Below are 18457 nucleotides of genomic sequence, written 5' to 3'. Positions count from 1 at the left end.
TATATATATATATATATATATATATATATATATATATAAAATTTTTTTGAAAGTCATGCATCAAAACAGAACAAAACAAATCCTGATCTAGACAATAAATACTCAAGTGGATTGTGGACCCAGGTCACTAAAGAGTGTGGGACAGGGAGAAAGAAGATGACCAAGGCCCATTTCACACACAGCACAGGTCTGCCTGCTGTGATTCCTAAAGGGACAGTTGATCCCCAGCACTCAGTAGTTTAAAGGGTCTTTCATGCCTCTTAAGTCTTTCAACTCATGTCCCAGCACAGCATTCCAGTTCTCTTGCCCTCCTTTCTCTCCAAAAGTCATCTCAAGAGAAAAGCGGGCATCACTGAGTCTCTGTTCCTAAGAAATCATTTTCAAAAATCAAGTACAAAATTATGAACTAGGACTATAAAAAATGTAGAGACGTAGTCTTTGCTTTGCAGGATTTCTTTTGTATACTTTCCAGGGGTTTTCAGCCCCATGAGTAAGCACTGTGGGGTAATGTGTGATTCCTATAAATCAAGTAGCTGACGACCTTGTGATTAAAATCCCAGGTCTTGTTGCCAAAACTTTGGTCCCATTTTTTTTACTGACTTCAGTTTTAGCTTTATGCAAGATGGAAAAACATGAAGGTTTTCTGACCTTGTTAATTTTGCAGTATTTGCTTTTGATGGATCAAACAACACAGTAATGCCAAGAACTCTCAGTGGCTCCTTCAATTCATTAGTTCTATGGAGAAGAGAGTGTCTATCATACCCTGCTTTCATTTTAACCCCCTCGGAGCCTGGTGTTTGCAAGTAATCCATATAAAACATGTGCATTGTTGGGTAAATTCTCTAAAATGGTGAAGTAAGCCCAATGTGAAAAGTCTAGTGAGAGTCTGGCTGTTTTCTGCACCATTACAAGACCTTACCTGTGCAGTGTGTCAACCATTGCTGTGCACTCCCTTAGGGACTCCAAAGGCAACAGAGAAACTGTGGAAATATCTCTCACATTTAATCCTGGGTGGACAGCCATAGCTCTCAAAAACAGCTGCACCATTGGAGTCAACAAATGTGCCCAGAGTTCCATTCATCATGTTGTAACTTGCTACCATTACCCCTCTGCAAATGGGGGGAGTAAAGGTTTAGAGAGATGCAGAAAGTTCCAGGACAGGTGAAGGGGTCAGTCATTATATGATAAAATCGGGGACACTGAAAAGTTACCCTCTTCAATTCAACTCCCTAATCTTTCCTGCCACAGCACTGTCCTCCATCCTCCACCTGTGTGGGATGTTTGAGAAAGGGGCATGGTGCCTGCAGAGATCAACCATTACAGGGCACACAGGGCCACTTCAACAGAGAGAAGCTGTGCCATCAAAGTCAGCAGTCTTTACTGCAGTCAGCCTTTCTTAGTAATGTCATGACCAGATTCTTAAATTCAATGAACAAATTGCTTTACTTAAAGCCAGAAGAAAAAGACTAACTAACATTCAAGACTTGGAAGAAGGAGCCAACAGAATCCTGTGTAGCAGTGATTTGCCATTTTTAATGAATTTCCAACCTAACTGAGGACAACAATGAGGGCTGGTGAGAGGAAGGATATCAGAGTCACGCCTGTCCTTTGGGCTCAAGACTTCATCATTGTCATCTTAGAAGGACTTCATAGTCAGCTTGACCATGCATGTAATGGCCTCCTAAACTTCAAGCTTGACAAGTCTACAGGAAGGGGAAGGTGGAGGCAGGGAGGAGCTAGGAAAGACCACAGGAGCACTAAAGATTGATAGGCAAAGAGAAAATATGGCAAAAGTCCATTTCATTCAAAGCACAAGTCTGTCTGCTGTGGTTCCTAAAGGGAAATTTGGTTCCCGGGTCACCATCTTGATTGTCACTCACAGGTCATGGCTGTGGGACACCACCATGTCTCTCATAAATGATGAAAAGCTGCCTCCTGCTGCTTCTAAAGCATGTGGACACAAGAAGACACTTGAGCAATTGGAACTTTGCAGCCCACATGTCTGGTTGACTTTGGGATGGCGGGAACTCCCCTCTTCTTGGAAGACAGGTTTCCTTTTGGAAGTCTCACACCTGAACATTTGTTTCAGAGAACACAGGGATGCTGCTGGCATCTCACAGCATTTGCCCTTTGGTGACTAACACTTCCAACAGGGAGAAAGGACTTTCAAGGAGCACTATCTTCCTCTCCTTACAGGACAAAAGGCAGGGGAGGGAAGCCCCACCTGCTGGGTAGCTCCACCTGGCAAACAGCCCACCTCATTTATGTACTTGAGCAACAGGCACGGAACAAAGGAGGTTTTTTAGTTGGCTTGGTTGAATAAAGACACATCAGTTATGAAGCATTTGGATGAATCAGGAGTTCTTAGTTCTCTCTCCAGGTCCGATCAACAAGGGTTTAGAAGAGTTTTTTATTTGGCTGTTCTCTGCATGCTGTGCACACAGGAAGAAAGGAGATATTAGCAGCTCCTAAAAATAAACCTTAGCTGGTTTGTTTGTATCTCTGCACAGGGAATCTAATGTTGCTGGAGCCTGAGAGCGATCAAGCTAAATGTAAGCTTCCTGTCCTGTCCAACCTGCTTCCTGGCCTCAGGTGAACAAAACTGACCATGAAACATAGATGGTGCCTCCTTGTAGGCGCTGGGCACCTAATTTGAACCACCACTCTCCTGGGATGCCTTAAAAAATCTTTTCCCAAATCAATGTCTTCACAGTCCCTATGGCCATGAGGAGACAGGAATGTGAAGAGCCAGTATCTGAATCAAATTCAGGAGCAATCAACTTAATCTTGAGCCAAAGATCTGCCACAGTGGGGAAGCTTGATCATCTTCAATTATTTTCCATTGTCTTTGGTCTAGCATCTCATCATCCAAAAGGAAAGGTGAAGAGGATGCTTGGCATGCAACACTGAAGGGGAAACAAGCAGCAACCCAACTTTCTACAATACCCCTGGTCAATTGCAGCATGCTGGCATGTTCACATGAATTGTGTTGACTGAGTAACATTTCTGGTCAGAAGTATCAAAAGCAACAGGTGATACTGACACCTGTTTACCTTTCCTGACAACAGGGCTCATTCTCAGAGTGTCCCTCTACAAGGGCAACCTGCAGATCTGACTCCATGATGCTAAAGTCCAGCAGAGTAGGTGTGTGGATTAGTGGCAAACTCTTCCCAGGGATCAGAGAAATAATAATAATGACTTGTATCTCTTATTGTTAAGAATCCCCTATTTCATATTTAGTGCTGAATGACAGACTTACGAATCTATAGGGGATGTATCCACAGGTTCTACATCTATAGATTCAACCAACCATGATTTTAAAATCCTTAGAAATCAAAAATCTCTGAAAGTTCCAAAAAAGGAAAACTTGAATTTTCCATGGGCTGATTTCTATGTTGAATCTATGTGAATTAAGTGATGTGTGGGCATTGATTAGGTATTATAACTAAACTGGATGTAATTTTTAAAATGCAGGATATGCATAAGCCATATGCAAATACACACTAATTTATACGACATTTAAGCATCTGCAGATTATGGTCTCCTGAGAGGGGCACTCTTGGGCTCAATCTCCTGAGGTTACTAAGGAATATCTGTATTTATTATCTGACTATTATAGTCAGTAAATTATGTCAATTTTCATGATAAAGAGAACACTATAAATGTTGGTGCACATGAACGTATCTTCCTTGACTCTGTTATCATGTGTTCTGAACAATGAATGTGCAGACAAGGGCTTAGCAAAGGCATCTGGGTGATTTGTAGCTCTCTGAAGCCTGAGACTTCTTTTGGTGTGAGAGATTCAGATTATACATATGCACATAAATGCACATTAGCATAGATTTGTGAGTCAAGACTGATCTCATGGCTGGATTTCAAATTTAGAACTGAGAGAGTAAAGATGCAGAGCATGCATCAAGAAAAGGGTTGGAAATAAAGAGGAGTCAAAAAACTGGGAAAGGGGAACTCAGAACATTACTAATATGGAATGAAATAGTTTTAAAGGTGTACTGTTTGCTCAACAACCTATGGGAGAGTCACAGACTATGATTTCTGGTATTTTGCTGATCATGAACTCAGATAGGTTACTGAGCAATTCAAACGTGGCTACTCCAAATGGAAATGTGCTGTTAGTAATAAAATCACATTCATTTTCAGAGTGGCTGACCTCAAAGAGAGGCTGCACAGACAATACCATGTCCTTGAGCAACCCTGAAAATGGGCAGGTATATGGATTTGTGTTATATATTGCAAACTAATAGGATAAATACTTAGGTGTTCAAGACTTAGGATTAAAATATTTCATATTAATCTATTTAAAGTAGCTCAATTTTTTCATATTTATTTCAAATTAGAATGGTAATGTTTGGGGCAGATCATATTAAATAAAATGGAGTGGTAAAATAGATACCTCCTGTTTCTTTTTACTTTTTCAAAATGTGATTCCTAGGAAATCTAAAATTAAATCTGTGACTTGCATTAAATTTATATTGGACAGCACAGATCTGAGAGAGATTGTAAAAGAATAAAAAGTGTGAATCTGGACATGGAAACTTTTAGAAATGAAGGGAACATGATGCCACTCAGGGGATAAGGGAAAAATGTCTGTTATGTTTTGAAAGGAAAGTAAACAGAGGAAGACTAATAGAGAGGCAGCGATGGAATATGGCCCATGGATCTATTTTATTTGCCCAGTAGTATTAACCTCCAAATGTTCTAGTTATGCAAATTTGTTGTCAACTTTAAAATATTACTGGAAGCCTCCCTATAAAAGTTCAGAATCTCAGGTTCTTTTGAAAAACAAAAATACCTGGCAAAATCTTCATTGTATTCTTTCAAACCTGGAGTTGGCCAGCATTGAGAGGCAGCTGCCTCACACAGTAATGGTTGGCCACAGTCCCCACTGTTCTTTCCTGTCTTCTGGACCCTTAGATTGAACATTGGCTGCCATTTACTACTTCCAAGCTTGTGCTCATCTTTCTTATTATACACTTGTGAGAAAAACGACATACATGTGCCAGTCATATATATGGGTATATTAACTGTTATTGAAAAGATAAACAAATTCCTGGCAAAACAATATCTCCTTCCTTTATAGAAACGTTATAGAAAGTGGCATATAGATGATGTTAGCCATCAGCTGCCATTTCTCACTGGGCACACAGCTGCTCTGCTGAATGAGATACCAGATATGTGACCTGGAAATATTTTCTCTACTCTGGGGGTTGTCTTTTCATTCTTTTGATGGTTTCCATTGAAGCATGAAAGTTTTCAATTTGATAACATCCAGTTTATCTATTTTTTTTTATTGTGCTGTTTGTACTTCTGGTGTCATATCTAAGAAACCATAGACTAATCCAAGGTTACAAAGATTTATATTTATTTTCTTTAAAAAGTTACATATAGTTTAGCCATTACATGTTGCCTATGGGGTGAGAATGCAGTTCCAACTTGATTCCTCTTGCTTAATTACATCAAATTGCCTCAGCACTGTTTGTTGGAAAAGCTATACTTTCTTTCAGAATTATTTTGGCAAACATTAATTGACCATAAATATGAGTTGTTTTGTTTTTGTTTTTGCTTTTAGGACTCTCAATTTTATTCCACTGATCCATAAATCTGTCATTTGGGCAATATCTTACCACACTGATCTACTTATATAGTAAGTTTTGAAGTCAAATGTGTGAGGCATCTAAATCTATTGTTCTTTATGTAAGATTATTTTGACTATTCTGGAGTTTTTGAATTTCCATGTAAATTTTAGGATTGCTTTGTCAATTTCTGGAAGGAAAAAAAAAAGCCAGTAGGGGTTTGTATTTGGACTGTACTGAATCTATAGATCAATTTGGGGTAGCATTACCATCCCAATAAGATTAAGTATTTCAGTTCATTAACACAAAATACCTTTCCATTTATTTAAGTCTTCTTTCAATACAGTTAACAATTCCACCTTAGCTTTCACTTCTTGTTTATTTCAATAGCTTTACATAACTAGGATCATATATAACATAACCTTTTGAGATTTTCATTCAGTTCAATTCTGTGGCAGTACAATCAAATCGTTTCATGGATCAATAATGTGTTGCTGCATAGTATTTCTTGTTAATGATATAACAACAACTTGCTTACCAATTCATCTACTGAGAGACATGAGGGTTGTTTCCAGATTTTGGCTCTTAAGAAGAAAGCTCTATGAATATTAATGGGCAAATTTTTGTGTCAATAAATCATTTCTTTCTCTAGGATGAATGTCTAATTATGCAATCACTAGGTCATATAAAAAGTATATTTTTAGTATTGAAAGAAACTTTCAGGGCTGGGGATGTAGCTCAGTGGTAGAGTGTGAGGACCTGGATTTAATCACCACTTCTAAAAAAAAAAGAAAAGAAAAGAAAATGCCAAACGTTTTTCTACAGTGACTGTGTTATTTTACATCCTAACCAACAACACCCAATTTTTCTACATCCTTACTGGTATTTGGTATCATCACTGTCTTTAATGTTAGCCATTTCTAATAAGGGTGTAGTGATAATGCATGGTTTTGATTTGCATTTACTAATAATTAATGATGTTAGTATGCATTTACCATCTGTATGTCACATTTGGTGAAATGACTGTTTATGTCTGTTTATATCTTTTACCTATTTCTACCTGGACTGTTTATATTTTGTTTAGTTTTGGTTTACATTTTTCTCAATTGTGATAAAAATGCATGGTGCAAGAATTACCATTTTAACCATTTTAAGTGTACAATTCAGAAATATTAAGTACATTTACAATGCTGACAACCCTCACCAAAATATATTTCCAGACTGTTTCATTATCCTAATCAGAATCTTTACTTGTTAAATAGTAACTTATTCTATTCTCCAATCCCTAGATACTACTATTCTGCTTTCTCTGTATATATGAATTTCCTCTTCTAGTTACTTCAGGTTATTAGAATTTGTTCTTTATTCTTAGTCATGCTCATTTCACTCAGCACGATATTGTCAAAGTCATAGAATGTTGTCACATGTGCTCAAACATCATTAGTCATTAAGGAAATGAAATTTAAACCAATGAGATGCAAATTCTTACCCACTAGGATGGCTATTATCAAGTGTTGGTGAAATTGTAAAGAAATTGGAATCTCTGCATGGCTGGTGGGAACACAAAACTGAACAGCTGCTAAGAAAAACTGTCAGTTCCTCAATGAATTAAGCAGAGAGTTACAATATGATTCAGCAATACTACTCCTAGGCACATGTTCTTAAGAATTGAAAGCAAGGTCTCAAGCAGATTCTAGTACAATGTTCATCGCAGCTTTCTTCATGATAGTCAAAAGGTAGAAATATTTCAAGTGCCCACCAAATAATAATGGATAAATAAAATATGAAATTGCAAATGATAGAATATTTTTCAGTCATGAAGAGAAATGAAATTCTTTACTGATTAGTTTTTAGAGTTATTTACATAATATAGATTAAAGCCCTTTTTCAGATATGGGGTTTGTAAGTATTTTCTCCTAGGATGTAACTTGCCTTTCCAATCTTTTAGACTATAATTTTTCAACTTTGACAAAGTCACAAACCATTTTTTAAATGCATCATGCTTTTGATATCAAATCTAAAATCCTTCATTAGTTTTACATCAACGATTTTCTCCTATATATTTTTTATAATTTGTTGTGGTTTTATGGCTTTTTACTTTTAAATTTAAGGCTTCTATCCATTTGGAATACATATTTGTATAAGTTCAAGGTTATTTTTTCCAACATATAACCAACTGAATTAATTACTACTTTATTTGTTGTATGATAAGAGCAACCTAGAATTAGCATATTTCTCAAAATGTAGTGTTCCAATGATCCGGTGCAAGACATTCCAACAGAAGCAAGACCAGACATCAGTATAATCTGTCTTACAAGATTTAACATTACAAAATAAACAGCAGAAAGTGGGGTACCATTTTTTTTGCTGTTAAAATATTAATTGAAGGAATGGGATTTTATTTGAGGTTTTATTCTAGGCCCTAATTTAATTTGAGAAATCACCCATGAATGCTAGTTTCACACATACAATTTTCTAAATTTCAAAGTGACAGAAAAATATTGTTTCAGGGTCCACAATACCTACTTTAGTTTACAAAAAGTTGAATATGCATGTGAAGTGATCCCTATTTTTGAAAAACACAACAGCATAGGGTTGCATAACTGGCATTCCTAACATTTTGTCATTGATTTTGCACATGACTTAGACACAGATGCTATCTATGTATCTTGTATTGTTTACTTAAAGGTATATTGAGCGTACTTATTATGATGATTTGACTTAAAATTTTTCTACTTTATAATGGCGTTATAGCAATATGTATCCAAAAGAAAACGTCAAAGTTTTAGTTTTGTTCTTTTCCCATGCTAGTGACAGTCTGTATCATACTATCTGGTATCTGCCAAGCAGTAGTGGAGAGTCTAGCTTCCAGTCAGCCACACCATCAAGAGAATGAGTGACCAATGTTATTGAGCTAGGGTATTGAGTAGGTTAGTTGTATTCAACACGTTTATGACTGAGGATATATTCAACTTATTGTGGGTTTATAAGGACATAAATGTATTGTAAATCCAGGAACATTTGCACACTGTGGCTATAACAAATTAGATTAACACTAATTCTCCAAAGGTCATACATCTTCTGGAAGTAAAATTATGCATTTAATAAAGTTCATGTTAATATATATTTTCAGAGAGAAATGTTTACTTCATAATGCTGATTTTTAACCAAAAGAAAACCAACAATGAAATAAATTATCTTCAAAATAACTAGAGAAATGAAGAATTAAAATACAAGATGTATATTTTGTCTTTTTATTTAATCTCTTCTATAAAACATATTAAGATACAAGATGCACAATAAAGTTAGTCCTAATTCACTGGGAGATCATTTTTGAGCTTGTTCTGTCATGTAGATTCTCCCCACAACTTGAGGACTGTGTGTGATACATCTGTCAGCAGGTCCCTGGGCCTTAGAACACTTATGACATCCACAGAAACTCACAGCCCGGTCTCTAGAGCCTGATAATGTCACCTGACGTGGCAGAAAGGACTCTGCAGATACTATGAAGTTGGACATTTCAACTGGGAAGATCATCCTTCCTGTGGATATGTCCAGTCTATTCAAAGAAGTGAACAGGTGAGAAGAGGAAACCTTTCCTATCTGTGATCAGAGAGACTGATGACAAAACAAGGATCATAGAAAAGCAACCAGCTGTTTTCAGAACAAAGAGTGGACACAGGATTAGGAATATGGCCAGCCCCTAGGAGCTTGGGGAAGTAGATTCTCCCTGGAGCGTCTAGGAAGGAATGCCACCCTGTCAACACCATGCCTGATGCCCATTTCAGATTTCTGAACTACCAAAATGTGAGATGGTAAATTTGTGTTGTTTTAAGCCACTAGGTATGTGGTCATTTATTGCAACAGTCATAGGGAAGCAATAGAACCACCAATGACATCTTCAACTGAATATTCGTTAAGGCATAAGTCTTATGACCACACTCAGCATACAGAATATAGCCAAGTTCAACTCCAGAGATTTCTCTCCCAGGATTCAATATCAGAATAAAGTTTAATTCAGTCATATATATTTTATTTTAAATTTTTTATTGGTGCATTATAATTATCCCTAATAATTAAATTCATTTTGCCTTATTCAAATGTGCACATAATTGATCAATATCATTCCCCAGGACCTTCCCTTACATTATCCTCCTCTCTCCCAATGATCTGCTTGCTCCATTTCTACTGATAACTCTTTTACTTTTTTTTAATTTTCATTAGTGCATTGTAACTATATATATATGCATATAAGCAGGATTAATTGTGGTACATTTGTACACAGACATAGAGTAACTTGATAGATTTAATTCCCCAGTACTTCCCCATGCCTCCTCTCAATCCCTTTCCTTTACTCCATTGGCCTTCCTTCTATTTTATTGAGATCATTTTTTTTTTAATATCTTTATTTTGTATTTTTATGTGGTGCTGAGAATCGAACCCAGTGCCTCACACATGCTAGGCAAGAATGCTACCACTTAAGCCACATCCCAGTACCCACTTTTTAAAAAATTTCCCTTTTCTCTTTCTCTCCCATCCTCACTTTCCCATATGAAAGAGAACATTCAATCCTTGAATTTTTGAGTCTCACTATTTCACTTGGCATGATGATCTCCATTTCCATTTTTTACCAGCAGATTATATAACTTCATTCTTCTTTATGACTGAATAAAGGACTCCATTGTGTGTATATACCACATATTCTTTATACATTCTTCTATTGACAGACATCTAGACTAGTTCCATAACTTGGCTATTATGAATTGCACTGCTATAAAAATTGATATGTATGTATCACTATAGTATCCTAATTTTAGTACTTTTGGATAAATATCCAAGGACATAAGCAATTTAAAAATTATTTTCAATAATTTTAATCAATTGAAATAAACTTATAACAAGATCTCTCTCTCTCTCTCTCTCTCTCTCTCTCTCTCTCTCTCTCTCTCGTGCTTGGGATTGAACCCAAGGCCTTAAGCAAACACTCTACCGACTGAGCTATATCCCCAGCCCAAGATCTCTTTCAGTATATATTAGGAGTTTTGTAATTGTGATTCTGAAACTCAATAACTACAGAAAATACAATAAGTTTTTAATTTATTAAAATATCTCCCAAATCTCAACTACTTTAAAATATATATAAACCCAATTATTAAACAATAAGCCCAGGGCTGAGGGTGTAGCTTAGTGGTAGATTGTGTCTTTAGCATACCCAAGACCCTAGGTTTACCCTCAGTACCAAAATAATAAAATAGCAATAGTAACAATAAACCCAAACATGCTATATATCAGATGAAATTACCTAATCTCTGTGAATGTATTGGAAAATTTTATAGAATTGTCATCATTTGAGAGGTTTTGCTTGTGCCAGTCAGATAGACTACTAAAGAAACAAAATTTATATTAGGGAATTTACCACCAAAAAACATTGGCACCAAAAGGAGGTACAGTCCTGAGTCTTTTAATTGAATTAAGAAGTTGTTTAATAATAAAGTAGTTTAATAAGTAGAAAGACTTTACTATCATATTAATGATCTCATTAAATTTTACTATACATTTTAAGGAATTTTCCTAGCTTTTATTTATGACAGGAAATGTAAACAATTGTTCAGTTTTGCTGCTGTCAATTTTTAAATAGAAAAAAAATTAGCTCCTGATTGCAAATAACTGAAAAGTACTATAATAATAATTCAAAGCAAGTGTTAACAAACACCACTTCATTTCCAATTGCTCATCAGTGTTATGATGAGGGTTTTCCTCATAATATACATTTATAATGTAGAAATAAGTTAGGTACTGAAATGTCATAGATAAAACTATCCTCCATAACTCCAAATCATCAAAGCACATTTTCCTTTAAAAAAGTGTTATTATTCTCATTTATAAAAAGTGAATAATATATACATGAATTAATGCCACACATGTAAATTAGTTCAGAAAATTTATTCTTTAAAGCAGAGCTTTACATTTTGAGATTCCCAGTTATTTTTTATTTGGGGCCTTTTCATTTATAATTGGAATAAATTCCTTCTCTACCTCCAATTGTTATTGTTTTTATTAGACTTTTTAAAGCAGCTGTTTTAGGTCTGCTGAAAAATTAAGCAAAAAGTGCAGAGCTCCCATATACTTCTTTCCCTCTCTCCCTTCAGAGCCTCCTTGACAATTAATAGCTGCACCAGAGTGGTGTATTAGTTATAATCAATGAACCTATTGACACATCATGATCAACCAAGGCCCATGTTAACATTAGGATTCACTCTTGGTGTTGTCCACTTGGATAAGTGCACAATGTCATAAATTTAGTATTATAGTGTCACACAGAATACATTCACAGCTCTAAATATCTTTTGTGCTCCATCTACTCGTCCCTCATTCTCCAGCCCCTGACAACCACTTTTGCCTTTTGCCTTTTCCCCAAATGTCACATGGTTGAAATTATACAGTATCTAGCCTTTTCAGATTGGCTTCTTTCACTTAGAAATATGCATTTAAGTTTCCTCAGTGTCTCTCATGGCTTGATATCTTTTTTTCTGGCATTGAATAGTATTTCACTGTTTGAATGAGCCAGATTGTTTATCCACTCACCTATTGAAGGATATCTACTTCTGAATTTGGGTAATTATGAATAAGCTTACTATAAATACGTGTACACAGGCTTTTGTGTGGAAATATGTTTTTTAATTTACTTGGATAAATATCAAGGAGTGCAAATTCTGAGTCATATGGCAAAAGTATATTTAATTCTGTAAGAAACTATCCAACTGTCTTCCAGAATAGCTGGACCATTCTGTATTCCAAAAACCAATGAATGAGAGTTTCTGTTGTTCTACTTCTTCACTTATTTTTGAACTTGTCATTGTTCAGATTTTGGCCATTCTAATGGTACATAGTAGTCCATATCCAGTTTTGTCATTTTAAATTTATTTTTATCTGGTTGTCAAACATCAATCTAGTCATTCAGTGCCCTGATTTTTCAGACATAGTTGCTTTTACTTGTCCACATGTAAAAAGGTCTTTGAAGCCAGGCACAGTGGCACATGCCTATAATCCCGTGTTCAGGAGGCTGAGGCAGGAGGACCATTCAGAACCAGCCCCAGCAAAAGTGAGGTGCTAATCAACTCAATGAGATTATGTCTCAAGATAAAATACAAAATAGGTCTGGGGATATAGCTCAGTGGCCGAGTGCCTTTGAATTCAATCCCTGATACCCAAATCTGATCATGCTCTACCACCACATGATATCAGAGACGTGAAAATACATGTGGATGGTCTTGCAAATCATTTTTCCTACCATGACAGACTTCTTCCTAGTGCTGTATGCTTTCTAGAAAGACATTGTTAGAGTTAAGCTTTTAGAATGGTGTTTCCCTGAGTGGTTGTTTATGTAAGTTACCTTTAAGAATTTAAATTATTTCATTTTTATAAAACGTTTTTTTAAAACAATCCATATAAATACTTTTCTTTCTGGCAGTATTGTAAACTGCATGTGTGGAAAATCTCCTCTTGGAATGAAACTCTTGAAAGGGCTTGTAAATTTTTTAGGCACATTTTGAAAACTTGAGGGAGTAAAGGAAACCATCAGACCCCAAGGAGCAGGACTATACTGGAGCACTCAGGAACCTGACAGTCTCTGCTGGTCTGGACCTCAGCCCCACATGAGCAAGCAACACAGTTGGGCCCCAGCAGAGAAGCCATGCTGGGCAGAGAACCCATTAATGGCTGCTGGACTGTGGAAGTGAAGAAACCTCAGCTGGAGGAATCTGGAAAAACTCTCCCTAAAAGAAAAGTCCCTGTCCATCTTTGTGGAAAACATGTAAGAGAAAAAAAAATGAATTTCTGTGCAAAGAATTTATAACTACAAGCCTGAAATCATGAAGACATTTAGGTAGCTAGGGTTCATACCATCTATATGGCCCAGGTATTCAGGCTTAAATTTTAATTTACAGTGATAGAAAATAAATTATTGATACATGTACCAATATGTTTGAATCTCAAAGATATTATGCTGAGTGAAAGAAGCCAGACATAAAATACAAAATTCTAGTATAAACACCATTAATCTGTAGCAGTAGACACCAGATCAGCAATGCCGTGAGCCAGGGGTGGGGAAATTGTTTGCAAAGATGCAAAAGAGGGTTTGGAGATGCAGTTCAGTGGTAGAACATGTGCTTAGCATGCACAAGGTCCTACTGGGTTCAAGTCTCAGCACGCGTGCACACACACACACACACACACACACAGAGACACATAAAAAAAAACTATCTGAACTAATGGGAATGTTCTATTATCTCTGTGTACTGGTATTTACATAGATATGTGAAATTCTCATAGATATGTGAACTTTACTGGAAATAGGTTGTTTTTATTGCATGAAGATTACATCCTAATAATAGGGATTTTAAAAAGGAAAGCACCAACATAAATTTCATACCAAATAGTAGTGAATTAGCAGCATCACATTCTGGGTAGTGAATCCAATTATTAGCAGTGTTCTTTAGTTTTATAAGTTTGAATAAAAATTAAAATGATAGTGATACCAGAGAGAAGCAGAGCAAACCATCTTTTAAAAAAATATCTTTACATACAAGACTCAAAGAAACACATAGAAAAAGTCCCAGAAAACATGAACTCGAATTAACAAATAACTAAATAAATTGTGCAAAACCTACCCCAAAACATATTGATATGTTTTGAAAATTTAAATAGTCATTATTCAAAATCTGGTGAAGAAATCAGGGCCAAAATTGCATAGAAGATGCAAAACTAATGTCTAATAATTAGAAAATAACCACTAAAATTACAAACTCAATAAATGAGTTAAGACCATATCAGTTCACTGGAAGAATCAACAGACCAACTTGGGTTAGCTGATAAATTATGAACTGGACAAATCACTCATAAACATTATATCGATATGTGTATGTGAGTCATACCAAAGTGACTCACAACACATTGATTTAGAGGATTCTGTAACTTTTAGAGTAAATAAATAGAGAACTTTCCCAAAAGGATTTGCAGGCAAGGTTACCAGATATTATAAGCATTCACATCCACTGGGTAGGCATGAACTGTTTGTGTTATCAACAAATAATAAGTTTAGTTTCAACTAATTAAGTGAATATTTACAGAAAAATATTTTAACCCAGTCTAGAAGATTACTAAAATTTACCTTTCCTTTTTGTCTTTTTCTGAATCTAAAAGGAATTATAAAGTGCATTCATCTTTTGTTTTATACAATGTCTGCCTGAGATTTCATCAGATTTGTTTGTCAGGCTCCATATGCAATTTTAAAGAAATTGAATAAAGTTAATTAAATTCCTGTGAGTCATACATAAGTACTAGTGTTTAATATATTTAAAGTGAACCATCATAAATTCAGCAAATATATTTCCATATTAACCTTTACTTAAAAGCTTTGTGAGTAAGCAAATAAATTTGATATTTCCTTTATATGTACTCTTGTCTGTAGTATTAGATGCCGTCTTAAAGAATATTTAAGTGATTGCTTGTTAGCTATGATATGAATCACAAATGAAATGTATGACACTATAAAAATGTTCCTTACAGTAGTACAATGAGACAAATACAAATAGATTTAAAAGACATTTTTCTTCCTATTTAGAAAACAATTCACCTTGCCTTAAAATACTAAGCCTAAAAATATTGCAAAAAATTCATATACTTAAAATAATATGCACATCTCATCAGCATAAATCTTTGGTAAGTCCACCGGTCATTAGTTTCTGAACACTTCAATTTTATGGTGAATGGTAAGTTGCTCATCACTTTATCAAATTTATCTATTTTGTAACATAAATCCTGTCTAAGAACATCTGGAATAAAAAAAGGTGGCTGACACCAAAAACCATCATCAGTTTTCTCTCGTTGGACAGTGACACTGTTACCAGTTGCATGACTGCTTGCCAGAAACCAGTACCAGACCAGTCACTCCCTACACAGCACTCATGCCCCACCAGGGTACTCACAGCTGGAGAAGATCAGAGGGCAGGAGTGCTCATCCATGGGGAAGTTGTGCAGCTGCAGCTGGCACTCTGCATTGATGGTGAGCCTGTAGAAGAGCCAAGCATCACTCTTGGGGTCAGAAACAACACAGCCAAGGCCCTGGGTAAGGCCCATGGGGTGGCTGAGGCACCAGGATGCATGGAGAGGGAGAGAAGTTTCATGATGCAGGGTCCAACACATGCAACTCACTCTGGGCAATTGTACTCTTCACCCAGTGAAGCCCTGTTGTTGTCTTTGTATTGTGTTATTTTGTTTGGCTTTTAATCAGAAACAGAGAATTCCAGTTAGTAACATTCCAACTGTGTCTACAAATACAAGCCAAGTCAGGGAGGAGAAAAAAAACCCAACTGTTGTTTTATAAGTTGTCGTTTTCAATCTGTTTGAATGAAATCCCTCCTCCATTTGAAACTGGTATATTTGACTAAATAGCTATTATGCCAAATCAATCCACTTGTGGAGGGATTTCCTACTTGGGCAATCCCCTACTTCGTGAGGAAGGTGATGGTTGTACTAAGTAGCATACTGCATCTTTCCAGAGCGACACCCTGTGTGACAGAGTTTCTGTACAGGATCCCAAGACCAGACATATCTCCATAAAGATTCACTGAGGCTCTATTTCATTCCAGCATCTCATTGGTATTTCTTTAGAATTGATGAAACACCTGTTTCAAACTCTCGCTTTATCAATGTATTTCATCAGCAGACCTCACTATTGTGACATTTTTTGTTGTTGCTATTGTTCCCTGTCTGCAAAATTATTATTTCTCAGAAACTTTAATATTCTCTTATCTTCTGCTTATTTTGATATTTGTCTATGTCATTTGTGCTACAGGCACTTGTTCAATACTAGGAGTCACTGATTTCTTCTCAGGGCCACAAGCACCTGTAATTGAAAGCTCATGACACTGGATGTGTGTGTGAGAGGGGGGAAATTAAGGGATGTAAGGAAAGGGTACATGAGGAACTTATTGTGGTATGGACTTAACAGGGAGGACATGGAGCATGGGTCAGAGGTAGGAGAGAAGTCGTAGTCCCCTGAGCCATACTAAATTGAAATGCTTGTTAGCCTATAGTAGCAGACAGGCAGGTGGTCTCCAAGAACCTGGAGTCCAGAACAACCACCCGATCCTCAGCTTGGATATGACTTTAAAGTCAAGGAAGTAGATGAGCCAAGCCAGTAGGAACATGTAAAGTTGGGGGCCAGGTCCAGAGGTAGTAAGTACACAATGAGAAGCAGCCACAGGTCAGTGGAAGACGTGAAAGCTGTGCCTTTCTGAGTTGTATGCCCTCAGAGGCCACTGCCAGAGGGTGCTGTCCTCTTGATCCTAGCACTAAATAAGCAAAAAGTCGGCCTGGGGGGCACTATTTTCGTGGTCAGGTAAGCTTAGACCATTCTGGGAATGTGAGGAGCACTGTGGACTCAGACTTAGGTCAAACTCTGGTCACACTACTTCCATGCAGTAACTTTGGAAAGTCAAGCCACTTCTTTGAAGAAGATTCTCTCATCTCCCTGGGTTTCTGTGAGGATTACCTGGCTCTAAGAGGACACATTGCCAGGTTGCTGCATCTTCCTTTAGGGATGAGTTGGGGAACACCCACTTTGTCTTTTGTCCTGTGGTCTCAAATTTAACTATAATGACATTTGTTAATTAGGACTCCAAGACATCTGTATTTTCCCGGCTGAGTGGACTTATGGAGTTAAATATATAAAAGATAATTTTCACAACTAATTTCCAGCAGAAATGGATTCTGATGAATGAATTAGTTCCTATTCATTGCAGATCATTTGAATGCCTTTATTTTTACACAATTGCTATTAGGGGGACAGACTCTTTCAGAACTCTGTAGTATGTTAAACATGAGAAAGAACAGAACTTAAGAGATAAAAATAGGGTCTCATTTCAACAATAACTTAAATTAAGGATCCAAAATTAGACCATAAGTAATTAAAGATTCTGTAGTTAGATGGCAGGAATTAGTTGCAGTATTTTATAGCACAATGGAGTAACTATAGTCTGTGATTTATCATGCATTTAAAACAACTAGAAATATACAAAAATTCCAAACACATAGAAATGATAAATACTGGAGGAGTTGGAATGCTAACTACCCTGATTGGATTAATAAATGTATACATGTATTAAATTATTGTAATGTATTCCATAAATATGTACAAATGGCACATGTACTATGTGTCAGTTAATGATTTAAAGAAATCCACAGGATATCTTACCTTAAAGTGTAAAGGATTTTCCCATCATTCCAAATTCTGAGGAGTTGATTGGGAGTTGTGATCCAGTGAGCCTCTGCCGTTTTAGAATTTCGGAAGATTGTGTCAGGGATCCATATCAACCCAACCATGTTGCTGTTAAGTGTGAGGATTTTCATTGTGCTGTTGAATCGAAGACGACTGTCTGTCCAGGTCTGAGCAAAAAATATATCAATTTGGTATTCCTGAAACACAGGAGAGAGAGAGAGAGAGAGAGAGAGAGAGAGAGAGAGAGAGAGAGAGACCTATTAGTGGCTTTTCTGAATGTTTTATTTTCTGTGCCAAAGTTGTTTCCCCTTTATTTTCACCAACAAAGTCTATTTTTCCTCCATGTTTACATTTTCATGTTCTCATTCCTCTCTTTGTTCATGACTGATACAGCTCGTTGTTTATAACATAGTATGATTCAGCAAATGATAAATATGACTAATCAATAGTTTAACATATGAGATATTACATATTGCTTTGTAAACCTTAAATTGCAATACATTTAAAAAGGATAAGGAGGGACTGAAGGAGACAGTAGAATATATTTCACAAGGTAGATGCAAACCTGTGTTCAGAGGTTCAAGCT

At 36.3% G+C, this 18457-nt stretch overlaps 1 protein-coding gene across 1 annotated transcript in view; it reads right to left on the bottom strand.

The window, feature by feature from the left end:
- Positions 1 to 18457, bottom strand: part of Gabrg3 (gamma-aminobutyric acid type A receptor subunit gamma3) — a 598523-nt gene that overhangs the window by 248809 nt on the left and 331257 nt on the right. Inside the window, exons 4-5 of the mRNA XM_015480324.2 lie at positions 17848 to 18068; positions 15578 to 15660 (exon numbers count right to left, since the gene is read on the bottom strand). Of these exons, the coding sequence (XP_015335810.1) occupies positions 15578 to 15660; positions 17848 to 18068 (304 nt within the window). The remainder of the gene's footprint in view (positions 1 to 15577; positions 15661 to 17847; positions 18069 to 18457) is intronic.

This window comes from Marmota marmota, unplaced genomic scaffold (assembly GCF_001458135.2).
Source record: "Marmota marmota marmota unplaced genomic scaffold, marMar, whole genome shotgun sequence".
Taxonomy (NCBI): Eukaryota; Metazoa; Chordata; class Mammalia; order Rodentia; family Sciuridae; genus Marmota; species Marmota marmota.
The sequence above is the reverse complement of the archived record's forward strand: the minus strand, read 5'-3'. Positions and strand labels throughout refer to the sequence as shown.